This window comes from Apteryx rowi, unplaced genomic scaffold (assembly GCF_003343035.1).
Source record: "Apteryx rowi isolate R43461 unplaced genomic scaffold, aptRow1 scaffold_3, whole genome shotgun sequence".
Lineage (NCBI taxonomy): Eukaryota > Metazoa > Chordata > Aves > Apterygiformes > Apterygidae > Apteryx > Apteryx rowi.
This window is the reverse complement of record NW_020449418.1, coordinates 6,641,860-6,662,106: the sequence shown is the minus strand read 5'-3', so window position 1 is coordinate 6,662,106 and position 20,247 is coordinate 6,641,860. Positions and strand designations below refer to the sequence as shown.

The 20,247-nt window shown below is 42.2% G+C and overlaps 1 protein-coding gene across 1 annotated transcript in view; it reads left to right on the top strand.

The window, feature by feature from the left end:
* CNNM2 (cyclin and CBS domain divalent metal cation transport mediator 2) overlaps positions 1 to 20,247 on the top strand; it is a 133,671-nt gene that overhangs the window by 86,410 nt on the left and 27,014 nt on the right. Inside the window, exon 2 of the mRNA XM_026069613.1 lies at positions 17,689 to 17,832. Within this exon, the coding sequence (XP_025925398.1) occupies positions 17,689 to 17,832 (144 nt within the window). The remainder of the gene's footprint in view (positions 1 to 17,688; positions 17,833 to 20,247) is intronic.

The following is a 20,247-nucleotide window of genomic DNA, read 5'->3' as shown; positions in this document are numbered from 1 at the left end:
TTTGGTTTGTGTATCCTGTTAAATGTGTTGTCCCTGCAGATCTAGAGCAGTGTCGACCTCAAATGCACATTGCCATGAACCCTCTTGCACTGCTCCTTTTGCACGTAAAATCTTTCCAAGCTTTATCTGCAAACCGTTCCCCTCAGATCACCTCTGTTGTGACACCTACAGGAAACAGCCATTTCGTAATGGCTAGAAGACCAGGCCAACTTGCTGATATTTATGTTTACTAGAACAGTAAATCTGCTGAAGCGCTTCAGCACGTGGGGCAGTCATGCTGTCCCAGGCAGATCCTGCCATCATCTCCCCAGTCCTTCCACCTCCTCCCCTCGTGGAGCTGCAGTCTCTCTCTTGCTGCTGGTCAGCAGCCAGGCAGGCTGGGGTACGCTGGCCTCCCTCATCCCTGCATTGCTGTGGCTCTTGCTGTGCTTTACCTTACAGGAACAGGCAGATTAGTAGAGAATCCAGTGCACTGCTTTTTTGAGCACTGATTTAACTGCTACCACAGTAGAAATAACATGAATTTTATTTGCAGTTCCCAGAGTTCTTCCCTTTCCTTCTCTTCCCCCTTCCCTGTATTTTGTCTTTGTTGATAACTCTCTAAATGCTACCTTTAAAAAAACCACTGTTGCCAAACCACTAATTTCGGCTTCAGTTCCTCCTTAGAAATACACCCATGTGGGATTCAGCATTCAGAGACCATCCRAGGGTTGTATCTGCTCTCCCTTTCTGCTCCGAGGAACCCCGGGGCTCTCTGCTTTGTGATACACCAGTCACGTGGCAGTCCCTGGCTTGAGGACTCTTGTGCAAAGGGAGTAAATGACTCTGACAGCAAAAACAACCCAAATCATTTTGATGTTTAAATCAGTAGCTGTGCTGACTGTAGGGTAGCTGGGTTTACATGCACTCTGAACCTCTATTTGGGAACATTTTTAGCTTGCTCTGACTGGCTGTCTTATAACATTAACTATACCATAAATCTGTAGGCAATGCAACAATTTTTGCTGAAGCCTGTTTTATCACACAGAAACATTTCTGAACAGCAAACCAGAGAGGTGCTGTCAGCAGCAGTGCCCCATTAGGCTTAAGAAGAGAATGGAGTCACTGGTGCTTTGAGCTTTGTCATTTGACCACATTACTTGGTCATTGGTCTCCATATATCTTATGTGAACAGATTGCTTTTGCTAACGTCACTAGTAAGATCATCTTCTTCTTTTTTTTTTTTTTTTGTAGGGAGCTGTAACAATTTGATTTCAGGCTTTTAAGTTTTGGTATTGACTGTGGTGAGCAAGGTTGCTTAGTGTTTGGATGAAAGAGTTCCAGAAAACAATGTGGTCAGGTAATTTTTTTAGCTTGTGGCCAAGGACTATTTCTGACAACTCAGTAAAAGGTATCTTAAAAACAATAAGCCTGTTGTCAGTAGACTTATTTGCTATAAAGAGTTCTACATTCCCACTGAGTGTTTTTAGCAGTCTACAAATTGAAAAACATTGAAGACTGTTGTTGCAGTCAATTTGGCAAATCATTTCCTTTGAGCTGTTACACTGCATAAGTATTTTGCTGTCGTGCCAAGAGCTGTTGTTCTGCCAGACATGTCATCATCTAAATGAATAATAGATCTGAGCTCCTGATCACTCGTGGTCATGAAAGGACTAGGGGTTCCTACGGGGCTGTGTAGATTTGGGGTTCGTGGTCCCAGGGTCTAGAGCTCAGTCTAGTCTTGCCGTCACAGTATGGTTCCCTTCCCTTGGACCCTGTGGCTGAACCTATGAAATAGTCGCTGCTTTTCAGCCAGCGAGAAGGTTGTGGTGTAGTGAAGTAAGACAACTTTGTATTTTTGTGAGAAGCCTTTAAGATTTCACTACTTCAGTTGTGCAGTCTTACCACAGTTGAATGTGTTCATCCCTTGTCCTGTCTGCATTTCTGGATGTTTGGTGCAGCAGGAGGTACCTAGTGCAGTGCAGGAGAGAAGACAGAGCTTAATATCAATAGCTTTTTGATAAGAGGGAATCTAGTGGCCTTGGAAGTAAGCAGGTGAGACATCACCAGCCTTTAAAGACTGAAAGGAGGCAAATTCTGTTATTGAGAGTAATTCATCTTGATTTCTGAAGTCCACCTGCCGCTTCTGCTATACAGTTATCAAGTGAGGATCCCAGCTAAGCTCTACAGGCAGCGCCCTCTCTAACATTGCCCCACTCAGATCCCTTGCTGAACGTTACCCCTGTTGGCTTTACCTGGCTGGTTGTAGCACGCTACACAAAGTTGTAATCCCGAGATGCAGAACTGGGAATGCTGGTATTTCTATAGTTTTATTATATTTCAGAAGAAACCTTGAGGTATTTATCATCCAGGTCATCCAAGGGTTATTTTCAATGATGCTAATTGCTGTGAAACTGCTACAAAAGTACCTGACCTTTATCACTGAAAACTGTCCTTTTCATCGAAACCAGAATTCTGCACTCATCAAAGAACACATTCAAGCAGAACAATTTGGCTAAATGTTAAAACAGGCTCCTATGACAGTCGTAAGTACTATAGTATAAATACTGTGATTGGAGACTTATGGCTTTGAATAGTGCTTGAATGGATAAGATGAGATGGCATTGAAGAGATGTTTGCTTAAAAAAAAGGTATTCTGCATCCATTTTATTAATCTTCTTGGATTAGAGAAGGGAAGAAGTATTTCAATTTTGTCCTTTAAAAAATACTTCTCTGATGCTTTCTGGTTGTTTTATTATGAGGGAAATGTTTATTGCCCTCAGCTGAAACACTGAGACAGATCAGACAATTTTACTTTTATCTTCTGGTCTAGTGCAAGAACGCAGTGTTTGGGACACCAAACAACAGAGAAGAAATTAAGAAGTAAAATTAGAACTCCTTGGCCATATGCAAATAAGTCACATGAATAATTTTTCTGATGCCAATGCGATTACTGAAGTATATTTCTTTTGTAAAAGGGGGGCACTATCTTGTGGAGTACTCTCACAAGGGTAGCAGGGGGAATCCACTCATTGGAAATGTTTCTTCCAGTGTTAAATGCTGAGGACCTTAGCGAAGCGGATGGTCTTTTGTTAGCCATCAAATAAGCTTTAGGGCCTAATGAGATCTCTTTGCCTCTCACTTATGTTTCATTACAGAGATTTTGGTGGATTTGAGGAGAAAAAAAGATGCAAACAAATGTCTCTTTAGTGAGCCTCTTGGACTCATCTCCTACTTTGTTTATTTTTGAGTGCGTTTCTTGTGTCAGAGAAATTCTAATGGGAATTCAGCATTTCATACAAAGATTAACATAAAACAAAGGGGGTTTTGTCTACTGCCGCTTTGTCTACTTTATGGCAAAGCTCAGTGGTTCTTTAACTTTTCTTTTGAGTGTATCTTCAATTTGATGTACTAATATTAGTTATACAATGAGGACACATCTATATATAAACACATAATTTTGTATGTTTCCATATATATTCATGTTTCTATATATAATCAAAATGCTTTCATAGGAATATTTCAAAATATTTGTCACATTTTGTTGTGTATTTTATGGTGGGAAACTGTAATCGGAAAAAATGCATTTAGTTCTTGTGGGACAGTAAGGTAAAATAGCTACTTGTGTGAACTGGACCTTTTTTTAGATGCAGGCGCTACAGAAATAGCCACGCGATAGCCCTCCCGTGAACTCCGAGTGCATTTCCTTTTTGCTAGGATTTGCTGCTCTGTTTGTCTAACCCTTGTAAGGACAGTGACGCCGTGTGCGTGGCCGCTCTCCGAACTTCTGCAAGGCCTGGAACGGGACCTTTGCGGTGTTCGCAGCGCTCTGCGGAAGTTCCTCCAGCTATTGTTGTACGTCGAGGCCTTGACTTGGCGCACGTAAAGATGAGCGCGGTAGCTGATGCGTATTCCCTCGTTTTTAGACTAAATTTGCGCTTGGTCTCTAATTTGAAATGGCTGGTGTTTCAAGTAAATAAAATTTGCACAGTCTAAAGTAGGGTTTTATGTAACTACTTTTATTCATAGCTTACTAGAAAAGTTGGTTTTGTCTTTACTTTGTCACAAAGATTTGCCAACCTCTTTCCTGTGAGTGGGAATGATAGCAAGATTTTGGAGTTTGTTTTTCTCCCGTTGCTTGGGGAGCTGGCAAAGGGTCTTCACAGTGGAGGGGGAGTGGTGCTGGGGGGAGTTTCCGCTCTCCAGATTTCACACCAAGTCTGCAGGGAAGGCAGAGGAAAGCGAGTCCTTGAGCAACGTCTCCTACCCTCCTCAGGAGCTTAGTGCGAGGGGTGAGGATAGGCTTGGGGCAGCATTGCCCATTCCTGCCCAGCAGTCTGCGGGGCGGGTATTGCAGTGGGGAGAGAATGAAATGTAAGACCTGTCTGTTTAAAAAAAAAAAAAGATTTTGGCTCTAAATTTTTAGCTCTTCCATCTCTTTCTCATGCCCCAGTCCTTGGGTACTCTGTGAATCACATACAGCAACACACGTCCTTTCTGCTATTGTTAATATAGCAAATAAATACAGTTGTTTATGCTATAGATTTAAGGGCAAGTCCTCCGAGTACAGTAGACTGGTTTTCTGCTTGGGGTCTGTATGTTGATGTTTTTGTATGGGCATACCCAGAATGTTTGGATTTACAAGCGGTCATGGAAAATAGCAGTAAAACGTGCATATGTGTGTTGCGTGACCTAATTGCCCATGTCTCTTCTAGCAGAAGTTGGAGCTGTTTTACTTTAGTGTTTATTGGGATGTAGAAGAATTCAGCCTAATCCGAGCTAAAAATAAACAAATGCAAGGCAGAAGTCACGACAGCAGGACACCATTCCTCTGAGGCCATTTCCATGGTAAGGGTGTTTTATGGCTGCAGGGATGCTGGTATTGTCCTGGTGCTCTCAGAGTGGGCACAGATTTGTGGGCAACCCTCTGTGGAGCACTTGTGTTTTAATCCCCACTCTGCCCTCACAAAGAAGCAAGAGAGAACTGTAAAACATGGGTTTATCGAACTAATTGAGCTGTGCCAGCAGCTTCAACTGCCATAGCCATGATAAGGGAGATTGTGCTTTACCATAGCTCTCATCAGAGTACTGTGAAAGGAGTTGGGTAGTTTGGTCAGCGTTTCCCAACTGAGTCCATTAGACCATGGACCTAGCACCTGCAGATAGTGGATTATTCAAATGGACCCTTGTGGGCTCTTCCTAGTCTGAGATGCTTGTGATGAGGTGCTAGTATGTGGTGGTAGTAGAAATGTATGAGAGCCTAGGCTTTGATAAAATCACGGAGCTCCTCTGTGACACGACGCTTGTACAAACAAGGTGAACAATCTTAAAAAACAGAGTTCTGTCCCTTGCCAGAGCAGACTGAATGAAAAAGCATTTTGCTTAGATCAGAAGCCCTGTCCCCTTAATAGAAGCTGTGCCAGAAAGCTTGTTCTGCAGTAAAATTGTCAAAGTAAATGAAATCCCAGAAGTCAGTGGTGTTAAAGCTAAGTATTTAGGTCATTTGGGGGCAAATATGTTCAGATTCATTTTGGATGGGAATAAAATAATGATAAGGATTTGTGCAGAATGCTAAAGATGACATGGGATTGGCTTCACTACATCTTCCCTGAGCTCTTGAGGCAAATCATGAAAAAAATACTGTCAGAATGCCTATTACAGCACTAAAATATCACCCTGCTAGAAAAAAAAACAACTGGACTGTCACACCTCTTCACTGTATGGTAAACAACTGACAAAAAGAATTTGAATGACATTGTAATGTAGGTGCAAGTCCCATGTCATCCACACCCAGTGGCTGGAAAGCTGTTGAGCTGCCCTGATTTATGTGCCCTCTTTGAAATCCTTTTGGCCTGAATTTTGAACTAAAACAATAAGTGGCCATTCCACTAATTCTTTGTATTGTCTTCTTGCTTCCTCAAGTGTCGTGCTTCGTGTCTCTGTCATTGGGTTAGGAAAACGGTGATAAACTGCTGGAGCAAAATATTGTGGTAAAATCTGGGAACAGATTCACCTTAAATAAATCAAATAAGTTGCTCAAAAGAATAGTAAAATAGACATGTGAAAGGCAGTTACCGCTGGCTACTCATTCTAGACTGTGATCTCTGTTCCAAACTGATTCCCGTGGTGATTTAGGTATATCCTGTTTAACCTTAATCTTCTGGAGTAGAGGAACTCTGTCACGGCAAAACAAGTGGTGGCAAATTCACAAATTCACAACTTTAGACTCTTTTTTTTTTTTTTTTCCCTTTTTGCCTTATCTCCAGTGGGGGGCTTGTCTCAAGGGGCAAGGCTTTGCAGTCTCACCTGTGAGTCTTATCTGTGAGTTTCCTTCCTCCTTCAAGAGCTCTGAGCAAACTCAGCCTACCAGAGAGCTATGGAGGGTGGTCCACTGAAATGCTAATTACACGACTGTTCACAAATGCAAGCTTGAAAAATTCACTTTATAAACTCAGTAATTAAAAATATTCATTGTATAATTGCTACGGAGGTTGATCTCTTAAGTCTCTTTTACCCCATTCCAAAATCTGACCCAGTAATACCATTTTTGAGAAAATTAATATTGCCTTCTCTGGATGGAAAGATGGTGTTGTATTACTTTTTATTTGAAACTCCCACGTATATGAGTACTTGAAAACACCTAGGAACAAAGCCAGTCATTCTACATTTGTTCTTCAGTAATGTTAATAATGCATTCAAATATATCATCAGTATTGTCACTCTTCTTTCAAACAAGGCAATCTGCCGTAATCTTTCCTTTTCCTGGAGCTGCCAAGTTAGCAGTTGAACTGTAAATCATCAAGATAAAATGTATTTAAATCCTTAGAATGTTATGCAAAATCGTTTTTTCCCCCTGCATACCTTATTGTCTTCATATTTTGAATGAAAAATGCAGTTTTCAGGGCCATGTTCAGCTCTGGGACCACATCTCTCTTAGTCTGCTTGTTGCCTGTAGTGTCAGACAGTTTTGGCATGTCTTTGGGTGGTTTAAATGATTTTTTTTCCCTCGTGCCCCTAACTGTTGTTCTGCACATGTTCTCGATACACGGGCATGGGGCTAGCAGTGCTCTGCCCTGTGCTGTTAGCTAAAATTGCACCCAGGCAAATTAAAGATGCTCTTGGTGGGTTCAGAAAGTTGGAAATGTTCCTTCCTGGTGGGGTTTTCTGATCCATGGCTGCCTTGACGCTTTGCTCTGTTTAGATGCCCTGCACCTGTAATATATAAAACAGCCAGAAGATATTCCCACGTCTCTCACTGAATTTGTTTGCGGTGTGAGACGTACTTGTGAGACAGCCTTTCTTGGACCTTATGTCTCATGGTATCTGAGCCAAAACCTGACCCAAAGAAAAAGCCTGCGGGAGAAGAAGGTTGCATTTCTTGTGTCTTTGAACCGCGGAGGCAGCCTTCATTTTCTGGCAATGCGGTTTGAAGTCTGTCGTTAATGGCAGCTGCCCCAGCTTGGTACGTGAATCAGCAAGCGCTGTTTTACATTTTGGAGAAATGTGCAGCGTCAGAGAGCCCGCGCTCACGTGGCCCTGATTCGGCACTCGCGCAAAGTCAAGGTCACCGGCGCTGGTTGTGCTTACAGGCACGGCTGTTCGGCTGCTGCCCTCACTATTAAAGCACATGCACTTAAGTGCTTCTGAGGTTGCATTAATCCTGCCCGACAGAGGTTGTCACCAGTTTAGAAAGTAAGAGGGTAGCTTTTTGTGACGCTTCCCCTGGCTCGCGCCGCAATGTAAATGATAAAAGCCTTGCGTTGTGCTTGAAAATCTGACAGTGCAGTCGACCAGGCGGGGTTTTGAGCTGCTGGGACTGCAAGCTGCACGCGGTGTAAATGGCCCAGAGTAAAATAGTTCATTAAAATGGAATATTAATGATCTAAGATGTTGGTAACGCCAGGATCCTTTTTAATTTATGTCCTAAATAATGAGCTAAAAGTAAATTGCAGGAACCGATGATGGTAATGAAAGGAAAATACATGCAGCCCCCAATTCCTCTCACCAGCCGCAGTCCCAAGATGCTGCTCTTCCTTTCCAGCTCCGACGCTTTGCTCTCAGTGCTGCCGAGGTCCTTACGTAAGCACGCTGCCCTCGGCTAACCTCGTCCCAACGTCCAGGCGTGCTTCTGTTGCGGCTTCCAGTACTTTACCTTTGTAGGATTTAAAACTCAGTGGGGTCAATGCCAAAATCCAGAAGGTCCCCAAATGAAACCGTGTTTGTTCTAGGAAGTGAGGCAGGTAGGATTAAAGGGAGGGTAAGATTACCAGGGGCTTTGGCTGCGATAGCACAGAACAATGTTTTTGTTGGTGTCGTGTATTGGTTACCTGAGTACCGAAGCCGTCGGAGTTCATCGCTGTTCTGGGACAACTTCTATTTTTGCTCCTCACAAACATCTCTTGGCGTGCTTGTTTTTATTTGGTGGATTTAGCGCTGGGTGGGGGCAGCAGCCTGTTGGACAGGCGGYGAGGTGGGGGCAGCCTGACAGGGTGACGGATGGCGTCTCTCCTGCGTCCTTGTGAGGGCTGATCCCAGGGCTCAACGAACGGTGCCCCGGAGCGCTGGGCTAACAGGGACAGGTGGGGTGGGCGCAGGTCACGGCAGCGGCACAGCCCTGGGAGGCACCGAAGGGGCCACAGCGGGTGTCCGTCACCGCGGTGGGGTCCCGGGCTGAAGTGTCCGCCTCTGAAGGGAGATTTCCCCGGGCGCAGCAGCAGCCCAGCACCCAGCGGCCCTGATGCCGGAGCCCGGGGCCTCTCCTCTGCTCCCGCTCTCTGCTGGAGCGGGTGCCCTGGAGGTCCTTGAGCTCTGCGTTGAGCAAACCCAAGGTTTTGCGCTCCCTCTGCTGGCTGCATTTTGCTGGCTGGTGCCTGCTCTTCATCCCCGAAGGAATGCTGGAATCAATGGGGACAATCTTGAACAAACAGGGAAGTAATAAAATTAGCTTGACTCCTTTTTAGGCTCTTTGAACACTACGAAAAAAAGCCGCGTTGACCATGCCATGAATGTGCAAATCAGCAGAGTTGCATTTCTTACGTTTCTTTTCAAAAGATCATTCCTTGCTCTGGGAAGCTGAGGCACTGATGAAATCACATCAGCATAAGTCACCCTTTTAAGTATCTTTTGAATCTGGTGTTCAAGGTTTGAACTGTGACCAAGAATGACTCCAATATTCTGTTTGCTTGCCTTAAATTTTATCTGAATTTTTTCTTCTGTGTTAGCCCAAATATTGATAGGTCTCTCTCCAGACTCAATATTTTCTCTTCTCAGTGTTGCCATCTCTTCTCTCAACTTTAGTTTCCGGCACTCCCTTGAACTGCTTGATTTATTTTTTAAACTTCTAGCCTGTTTCTCGTCTCCGACCATCAGTATCCAGATATCATGACCTTCTTACTGAGCTTAGAGCCTCAGAAGGGTGTCAAAGACTGCTTTGCTTTCAAGAGGGCTTTCTCTCAAGCCTCGTAAAGGTTTCAAACTCTTCCTCTCCTGCTGTAAGATCCAGTGGATACTTTCTCTAGGGCATTAGCCTCCAGTTTTTGGAAGCAGCTTATATTTGTCCATTTACCAGACAGATGTCATCTGTTCTGGCCAATACTGACAGCACCCCAGCTAGAGGTGCGAGTTTTACGTCCCCGTGGACCCTGGTTATTGCCAATCCCAACTATATTTTTGCGAACAGCCCAAATTCCTTAGAGGATAAGGACTGTGTGCTGGGGAGCACTGGCATACTGGCCGTGGCAAAGGGGATTGTTACTAATGTTCAAGGAGGGTCTGAAACTTTTCTCTGTTCTTTCATTTCACTCTTGTTGCCGGTCTACACTTGGTAATAGTTTCCCCTAAATGTTCTTGCGTCTCCAGATTCTTCCTTAAGATTTCCACTCCGATAACAGAGCTCTGTGTTTAAATGACCTTTTTCCTTACTCTCAAGTTAGTTCTGGTTGCCTATTAATTTCTTTTACTCTTGGACCCACAGCGACTTCTCAGCTTCTGATCCAGGTTTGTTGCCAGGTACAGTTCAGTTGCGTTCAAAGCTGCAACAGGTAGCAGCTTTCTAGAGCTGTGCTTCTACTTTTAGAAGCAGCCGCAAAGTGCTTCTCAGGAGGGTCTGGGAGGAACAAATTGAAGGGTAGGCGACAGCAGTCGAGTCGGAGCGTATATGCCGAATGATGGGCTGCCAGAGATGGAAAATGTTAGATCATCCCTTYTCTTCCATCTGCCACAGGGCAGTGGAGAATTATTGAGTCCTTTCTAGGAGCTTTGTCCAGTCTAGTTTCAAAGTTGCAAGTAATTGAGCTTATGCCGTTTCCCTTGGGAAAGTATTCCTTACAAATACAATTCACTGTCAGGAAGTCATTCTGAAACTCTGCTTAGTTTTTTCCTTTTTTTGGTGTCCTCCCACCAAAACGGGAAGACAGGATTCAGGGTTTTAACGGGAAGAATTTATTCAAAGTGCTGCTCTATTTTTCTGTGAGGGCTGATGTGCTTGTCTAGTTAATGTTTATGCGAGACTGTGAGGTTTCCAGTTTAAAGGCAAAAAATCACCATATGCCCCGTGGTGACGCTAATATTTTCACTCACTTTGTTGTGGGGCTCGATGAGTTTCCTGTGGCTGCATTACATGAATATTGGTTATTGGGTTCCCTTCCCAAGCATACTTCAAAAAAGCAGGTGTTTTGTTGCAGAAAAAAGCTTGATCTAAGAAGCCTATTCGCCATTAACGTTATGTTCATGCAGACGTTTTGAATTTAAAGATTTTCACTTAAATATGTGAACAGTCTTGTGTTACACACCTAAACACAATGTTGCTTGCACATGTACACCAGTTAGTGAAATGAGGGTGGGGGAAAAAAGGAACAGTCCAATTTCCCTTTTGGAAATGGTCAAAGTGCAAAAGCAAATGGCATGAATGCAAATTTCAGCTAATAGAAAAGAGATTTAATGTCCTTGAACTGTGCTGCAGAAAAGAAATTTAGTAAAACACTTGTTACTTAGCTATAATTGCTTGCAAGCCAGCGCTATTCTAGAGGGAGTTGTTTCTAATGGTTAAATTATACAACACATTTTAAAATTGATTATGTTTTGCATAATGCATTGCTGAACCTCTGAATCTCACTGACAAACCAAATTGTTTACCCTAGTAGAATTCAGTCAAAACCAAAACAGTCAGTAAGGGCAACCTAGAAGACTTTTCAGAGACGCAGACTGTTAGTTAGCAAATTCAAGGGCAACTAAACATCTCCTGAGATTTTTCTCCATTTAATTGTAGGTATAKTAAACAGGTTATAGCTTAACATTCAAGGGCACTCAACAACATCAAGTGGACTTGGATTACTGGTTTTAACAAAAACAGTCTAGCCTGATCCTAGCTTTACTACAGAAGGACTGGGAGGAATCTGCTAATTGCCTACCATAGGTTTGATATATGCCTTATTTTTTAATAAATGTGAACTGAAAGCCTTTAATGAGATCTGATGCTTGCATGGGGCAAACAAACATGTGAAGCTTCCCAGGTACAAAGTTCATAAACCTGATCTGCAGAGACAGAGGCATGTCTAGTTGCTTAGCCATGACATAAGCTTAAACATACTGTGCACAGGTTGTTGCTCACTGCTTAGAGCCCCAGAGGTATAGCTCCATGGTTGGACCACTTCTGAGACGTGTCTTTTGTTTTAAAGCTATGGCAGCAGTATTATAAATGTCTGCTGCATGGTCTGGTTAGTAGTGTCATTTTGCTATTACGTTTGGTCACATACAAGGGCATATTGTGCCATTCCAGATCAGTAAAACACACCACTTGCTCGCTCTATGCATCATCCTTGAGGACTGGAAATTTTGGATGTGTTTAGGTTCCTAAGCAGAAAAATGGAAAATTGCAAGTCAGAAATGAAGCTTAGGCCTGGATTTCAGTCATGCCTCCCGTCAGTGTCTCTTAGAATCACAGGATAATTTGGGAGGAGACCTCTGGAGATCATCTGGTCCAATCCCCTATGCAAAGCATGTTAACTTTGAAGTGAGATCAGGTTACTGAGTTTTGGATACCTCCAAAGATAGCGATTTCACACCCGCTCTGGGCCCCTGTCCCAGCGTTTGGCCACTCTCATGGGGAAGAATGTTCTCCTCATCTAATGATAGTTTCTGTTTTTGCAGCTTGTGTCCATTGCCTCTTGTCCCATCAGTCTCTAGCTCCAAGAAGAGTCTGGCTCTGTCTTGTCTATACCCTACTATTAGGTAGTTAAAGACAGCAGTAACTGACCACTGAGTCCTTTTCTGCAGACCCTGCCAGTTACCTCCCAGCCTGTACTAAAGCATGGGGTTATTTTGCCCCAGGTAAATGACTTTGCATTTGCATTTGTTGAACTTCAGAAGGCTCCTGTCAGCACATTTCTTCAGCCTGTTAAGATCCCTCTGAAAGGCAGCCCTACCCTCCAATTTGGTGTTGACTGCAAACTCACTGAAGGTGCAATCTGTCCCATCGTCCAGGTCATTACTGCTTAGCATCCTTGTTTTCAGACCCTGAGGAATGCCACTAAGAACTGAACCACTCACCACCAGACTCCAGCCCAGCGGTCCTGTCCTTTTTCCACTCCCTGTAGTTCCGCTCATGTAGTTCGTATCTCTTGACTGCAGTCTCAGCTTGGCTACAAGGACACTCGGGGGACCGTGCTGAGCGCCTTGCTAAAGCCAAGGTAAATGGCAACCTCAGCTCTCCCCGCAGCCACCGAGCTGGCCTTCTCTCTGTGGAATGGCACCGTTGGCATAGAGCAAAGTGCTAAGAATGACGCTTGAGCCTTTTTTGCACCAGCTGCTTTGGGAAAAGCGTTATCCCCAGTTTTGTAGCACAGAATGGTGAGGTAACTCACCCTTGATGCAGGAGAACAGAAATTAAGGCTCTTGTACTTTAATCATTAGTTGGTGTTTCTTCAATCTATTCAGCACTGTGCGTCACTTCCCAAAATCACCATTAGCACCCTTTTCTTAGTACTTTCCTACGTTGACAAGCTATACCAGCCAGAGAAAAATTCAAGCTGCTCTGCCTTTTTCAGTATAAACTCCCATGTATTTATTTATTACTGTATGAGTGTGGCTGATCACTGGTTAAAAAGTTATAACGTTTATTGATTGGGGAAGTTTAATCTAAACTGACAGCTATCCTTATAGGGGTGTTCCTAAGTGCATCTCTGGGGAGGTGGTATGCGGGAGTAGGGTTTGATGTGGCTCTCGTCATATGGTAAAGCTCCTTGTGCAGACAAGGGCCTCGGTGCTGACCAGAACAGATGTTGAACTTGATGACCAGGTATTTACATCTCTAGTTTGAACAGCATGTTAATATTTTTAGGTCCTTGCTGCAAATGTATAAATGCCTCAGTGTAAGGATCAAAGGGTCAGGAAAATGTTTCCATCTCTCTTTCAAAGAATGGTCAAGCTATTGCGAGAGAATCAGTATTTCAAGTGTTTCTTACAGTGTTGTTCTGCCTGGTGAGTCCCAGCACATGGATTCTCTCTTGAGCTCATTCAGGGTGGATTTCATTAAGCATCTTCATGCTTTTTAATTAGCTTAATAAACTGAAATCAGAAGTTGTGGTACAGAGTAAAATCCAAGCTGTGCTGCAAGATTTTGAGCAATAAGGTGATAGTGGATTTGCTTTTAACAAAACTCCCTGGTCCTTTAGTTGCCTGTGACGGTAACTGAGAAATTAACATTTATCACATTTTGGATCTGGAGCTGTGCACACATATGAGCTTTGTAGGTTCTTGCTGAAGTTGTTACCAACTGCTGCTCTAGCTGGGGGAAGCTGAGGCAAAAAGCAAAAGCTACCTGCGTGTGGCCACAGAGGAGCTCTGCGTAAGAGCATTGCCTGCAGTTCTCTCCTTGTATTGTGTATTACAGATCACTTAGGTCTTTTCTGCCTTTATCATCAGATATGTTAGTGCTGCAGAGCTGCGGGCTTGCTAAATCTCACTCTACTGACACTTAAAATGGGTGATAAAATAAAGATTAATGTCAGAGATGTATTGTGGTTACAGACCGTTGCCAGAAAACCAGTGAAGTATAGAAATTATTTATATATTTTCCATGCATACTTGTTCTCTTCATTTAATTTGTGTTCTGCCCTCAAAGCCCTGGTGGTAATATAGACAGTCCAGATTTCCTTACCTGGACATTTATCCTGTTCAGATCCTTTTGGAATATGTATCTTATGCCCTTAGCGGCAGCAGATGCAGTTGAAACTTGTCTCTGGATAAAAAYGAATAGCAAATACCAGTGGCCCGGTAAAATCTTTGTATAAAGCTGTAGCTAATTTCTATTTAAAATACTTGGAGGAATTGTTATTTACTCTCAGGCCGCTTTTAAAGTTGGGCAYATGCTGTGTTGTGCTCTTTTATGATGTATAAAGAAGTCTTTACGCTCCTCTGGATTTTCCTTTAGCCTTTTCCTCCTTGATTGCTTCCATGCTTGCAGGGTATATTTTTGCAGTCATTTATAGAGCAGTTAAAACCAGGCTGTCCTGAGAGGGCAGCCAGCCCGTGAGTGTGTGTTCCTCTCACCTCTGTCACCAGCACTGGTGCTTGTCCCGCTCTATGGTGACTTTTGTCAAACCTCTGGATCTGGATGAAAATTAACTTACAAAGACCCAATAAATGTAGTTTTCAGATGGATCAGCTCTCTGGTCTGGCTGATCGTGTGATGTCATGAGCATTGGAGGACAAGGCTTGGGGAGCAAAAGGCAGCCTCGTAGAGGCAGCCTGATTAGATTGGCTCAAAGTCATCTGACCCCACAGCCTTGGTTTTCACTCCAGCAAAGTGRTGAATTCATGAAAGTCAGGAATATGAAAACTTGACAATCAAGAGGGAAAGAGGGTAGTGTTAGCCTGGATTTGGATAGTATGTATTTGTGGCAGATACACTCTGCAAAGTATTATTTTAATAATGAAGATAGATCTGAAAATTGATGCTACCCACCAAGACATTCATTGACATTTGACACTAGAGGAGACAAGCTTCAATACTCTTAAGACATTGGATGATAAGCGAAGACAATAAAAATMAGAGATTTTGACAAAACCAGACAAACTTTTCTAGCCTTCTTTTCCACTGTAGAAAGTGCAAAATGTCCAAACCCATCCTTAACTAATTCCTTATCAGTTCATGTTTAAGACAAAAAGTTGCATAAAAGAGCAACAGTTGGTACGAACTTTCTGAAGCTGGTCTCACCACATTAAATACCTTTCATTAGACTTAACAGTCTTAACAGTAYAGTTAAGTGCTGTTGAGTAGAACAGAGTCTTGCAGATGCTAAAGTGGGGAGAGTGTTCTACAGTCSAAAAATTTTTAATGATCCTAAAGTCTTGGTCAGGGCTGGACCCCAATGGGAAGGCTGTGTAAATGGTTTGGTGGATGAGAGTCACGCACGCTTTCTGTGGTATTACAGCCCTTCAGCTCCTTCCCAGACTCTTTTCCATAAATCTATCCCATTGCTTGCAGATGTGCCTGCTACCTCCTAGGACTCTGTTGCTAGTAAAGGGCTGTTCTTTTCGTGCAAAACGTAAAATTACATCAAGTAGTTCAGCCTTATGGTAGGAAATTCAGAAGTGGAGGAAAAGACTGGAAATTGGTCATTTTGATCAAAGCTGTAATGCTGAGTTAATATAATACTGTTGTTTGTTGTTTGARGAAGGCCGCTTTTTTTATTTTACCTGCTTGTATGGATCTGAGTACTCTTACCAYGTACTAATGAATGAGTATGGTGATCCTCAGGAACCAGCATCTGAATGAAAATGAGCTACTCTGCTCCATTATAGAAATAGTTCCTGAGGGAGTTATGCCTTTTGACTTGAAAGCAAATACACTAATATCAGAGCAAACACCAGGAGTCAATTACAGTATTTTGTTTTGTCCATGTGACCTTTTTTGTGCCACAGTTTGTTCTTGAACATCATTACATTGAATGGATGTAATTGGACTAAGGTATTATAGGGGAACTGCAATGATAATAACACCTCGATCTTCTGTCTTTCTACCAACTCACCTTTCTTTGTTTTTTTAATGCTGTCCACTGAGCAGTAAAAAGAGCTGGAAGTCTCTCAAGGAATGTAAGGAAATAAAAACTGGTACAGTGAGAGACTTTCAGTACAATATGAGTGTCGATCCTTTAAAATCACAAATCATCTTTCTAATAATTCACTGTAGAATAAGGTCTCTTCAAGATAAGACTCAGCAGTGCTGTGGAGTTGGTATTTAAAGTATGTCCATCTGCATCTAAACGAGTAGCTCCAAGACAATCAGATTATGCAGTAGTTACTTTGGTGAGAATATCGCCTAAGTGGAATGGAAACTTCATTTTGAGTCTAATATTAGACCCTGCTTTGGAAAATTCCTTTTAAATGATCACAAGCTGGGAATAGCAAAAGAATTTAACTTTCGACAGACAGCATTCACCAAGAATTTGTTTTTAACTGCTTATGTTGGGTCCCTGGGAAAGCAGATGTGAAAATCTTACCAAAGTGAATTGACTTGACCTGATGCAATGTTTATATCAGTAGTTGATAAGTTTTCCTCCCTAGTCTAATTTGTTCAGGATATTTTCATTCTTTKAGCATGAGCAAGTCTGGGTTGGAATACTTTGAATGCTTGCTGGTCTAATAATCTGAATCTTAAAGCATGCAGACATTATTGCCTATAAAGGGGCTTAAGCAAAGTTGAGCTATTTTGGTTATCTTCCACAGATGGGGACAAGTATCAGTTTTTGAAACTAACACAGAAGAACGTGAGAGAATATTGCTTAACTCCTAATGTCTCACAAAGCATGTTGAAATCTGCCATATTTATGCCTCAAAATGCCACTTGCGTTTGGTGAACTCTATGAATGCAGAGATCAATRTGTCTCTTTACACAGCTTTACAAAAAACTGACTTTCAATGGCAGCTATGGAAACTGGCTACCACGGATGTCAAAGTGGATTCAAAGGGTCGTGATATTCTCGTTATTCCTGTAGTAGAAAGGACTTCAGGAGTTATAAAATACACTGTGAACGATGTGCAGCTYAGGGATCTTTAGAGCCACTAGTACATCTCATCATAGCTTTTCTCTTTGTTAAACAGACACTGTCTCTTTGAATATTTTAATTGATTAATTCCTAAGTAAGCCCCCTTCTATATAGAGTGTGTCTAAATAAATTGTTTTTGCAGCAGGGAGGAGGAAAAGAGCAACTCATGGATCAGGTTGACYTCTTCTCCCCTAGCTCTATCCTGTCCGCATGCTTCTGAGGTTTGGCAGCATCTGTTGATGCTGTTGTTTCCAAGTTTGAGAAGAAAATGCACGGGAGCTCCCTGCAAAGGAGGACTCCAACCTGACCTTCTCATGCTGATGCATGAGACAAGAAGAGAAACAAGCATCAACGAAATAATATAATGAATTTGATGCTAGGGTGACAGTTTCACTGGAGAAAGAAATTACGAAGAGACCATCAGCGTTTTTGACTGTTCTCTTTTAGTGTGTTAGGTGGATTTATGTGATCCAGGAATGAGGTTTTCTGATAGAAATCAGATTACAATTTTAAGCACTGTAAAACTTTGCCTCTTCTGTTGTATGAGGCCTGAAACCAACTTCTCTGTCTTTTGATTTATACCTGCGTGTCCATAATTCTGCTATAACTTCTGATCTTTTAGGAATTTCTAAAATGTCTAAATTGCTAATCTGTCTCCTTGCAGGCAAGTCTCACCTGGCTATAGTACAAAGAGTAAACAATGAAGGAGAAGGGGATCCTTTTTATGAAGTCCTGGGAATTGTCACTTTAGAAGATGTGATTGAAGAGATCATCAAATCAGAAATTCTGGATGAAACAGATCTATACAGTGAGTAGAAATATTTGCACTTTATTTATATATTTGAGAGGGAAGATTCCATCTAGCAGCATCTGTGTCTAACAGCTTTGTTTTGAGAGATGCAAGATGCTGATTTAAAATCTAAAGGGTCGAATGACCTACAAATCCCTCAGATGGTCACAGTAACTTCTGTTTTTACAGCATGGGCGCCTCACCCCTTTATGCAATGTTAATATAGAAACAGGGCAGCTTTATTTGACTCTTCCATCTAGAAGATTTACATTTGCAACATTCTGATCTTTTCTGCTAGCTGTTCTCCACCACAGTGTTTTATTAGTGTTCAGGACCTCCCACATTTTCGCCTATCCTCTTTCCACCTCGAGGCCTGTAGTGTGTGTACTGTACTTTAGTAAGAAGACAGGCAGATTATCATGCCTCCGGGAAGGGGRATGGAGTCTATTTAGAGCCTGTCTCTGTCTCTTACTCGAAGCATGAGAAGGGAAAGGCTTCTTCAAGGCTGCAAATCAGTGTCCTGAATGACTCCTCCTTTTACCACTCTGTACAGCTCCTTTCTTCCTTAGTGTTAATATGTGTTGAGGAAGATGATGTTACCGGTAGAACATTACTTGGGACTTGAGAGATCCAGACTCTTTTCTTTGCCACTTTAGAGTTTCTCTGATCTTTGACCAGTTACCTAAGGTGTCTTTGCTACTGTTTCCATTGGCACAATCTGGCATGTGCATGTTGGACTTCCTTTCCATCATTCCCCATGCGTCTTATCTATACTTTGTTCTCTTGCAAGCAGATGCTATTTCTTACTATATGTTTGTGTAGTACATAGCACAAGGATGTCTCCAGGTTTTATCATCATACAGATAATCATTTAAAATATCTTTAATGCTGTTTAGATGTTCTTTGCTCTCTCTTTGTTTTCCTGTGGAAGGGATCTGAACACTTCTACAAGATCTTTTCCATACCAACATGAGCATCTATCTGCCCTCCAAGCCAAATGAACTCTTTCTACCATGGGGCAGACATACTTCCACCACTTTTCTTAATAGAGTGTTATTCTCTGAACTACTTTCAGTAGCTGATCAGTATTTTACTGGCATTTATGTGCCCAAAGTTTCATGTAAAACCCAGTTTTATGATACACTAAATAGTCTAATTACTATCCAAATCACAGAACTGCAGTTGGTATCAGTGTTTCTATTTGTTCATACTTTCACAAATGAATTGTTAGGCTAATCAGTTATGACATAATGCTTTTACAGGGTGAATTCGCGCTTTCTTTTATAATCTGAAAAGATCCTGTCTTTGTCTTGTCTCTTCTGAGAGATATCCATGTTCCTACAACTGAAAATAATTGTATATGCTTTTCACTGCTGTTTTTCTTTGTTTGTTTACTAAAAGAAACCGCATGGGTCATGCTATAGTTGGTACTGCAGGAAAAAGAGGTTAGACTATTAATAGCATGTTAGAGGGCAAGGAAATGAGAACTTAATTTTACTATCTGAAGACTTCCTAGATTAACAAAATAGAGCTGGTGAACATGAGTTCATTTGAAACTGTCCTTCCTTGGAAGGCTTTATTATTGAAAATTCATGGGTCAGAATAGGAGGGAAATTTAACTTCCTATGCTTCCTGGATGATGCAGGAAATTTTGACGGGTGGCTCCTGTTGTGTATCATTAAGATGATCTTCTGGTCTCCTTATGAAGCACTAGAATTCATCCCACTGTTCAAATTGAAGGAAACTATGGAGGTAGGGGAGAGAGGAGAAATGCACAAAGAAGCTGAGAGGTTCACAGAAAATGTGGCATGTTTTGTATTTGAGCAGCTTGGGATGCTGTAACCGTTTCGGATAGGTATAGTGATAGGAATACGCTTTCGCTTTACTGAAAGTAGCTTCTTGTCCACAGTATGTTAAGCTGCTACTTTTTGTTGTTGATATGTGTCAGTGCTAGTAACCCCACCTAGWATTTGAGTTCTCCGATACTGTCCGTTGTAAGACCATGCTAGCTTGCTGACAACTTTGCCGAATTGGAAAGTTTGGGGCTGATTTGCTCTGCGCTAGATGTTCACTTAAAAGTAGAGCTTGGGACAAATTTTGGCAGCGTTATTATGCTTTTGTTCTGAAGTTTTAAAAATCTTTTATTGTGGTTTGATGGAAACGTGAAATTAGCTGAAATGGCTACCTTGCTATTGGAGATGTGCCTTTCTGCCATTACCATGAAAATCCATTTGAATGCTTATGGTGGAAGCGATTGTAACTTTGCAGTTTTCACAAGAAGGGGCTTGCTGAAGCTCTGCAGCTAAGTTCCTCAAGGGTTGTGTAGCTGACAGGCAGGCAGWATTATTTTGACTGCTCTAGTCTGCTATGCCTTATGGCTTGTAGAGATGTCGCTGAGAAGTTGAGGGCAAGAGAAGCTGGTTAATATCTCTG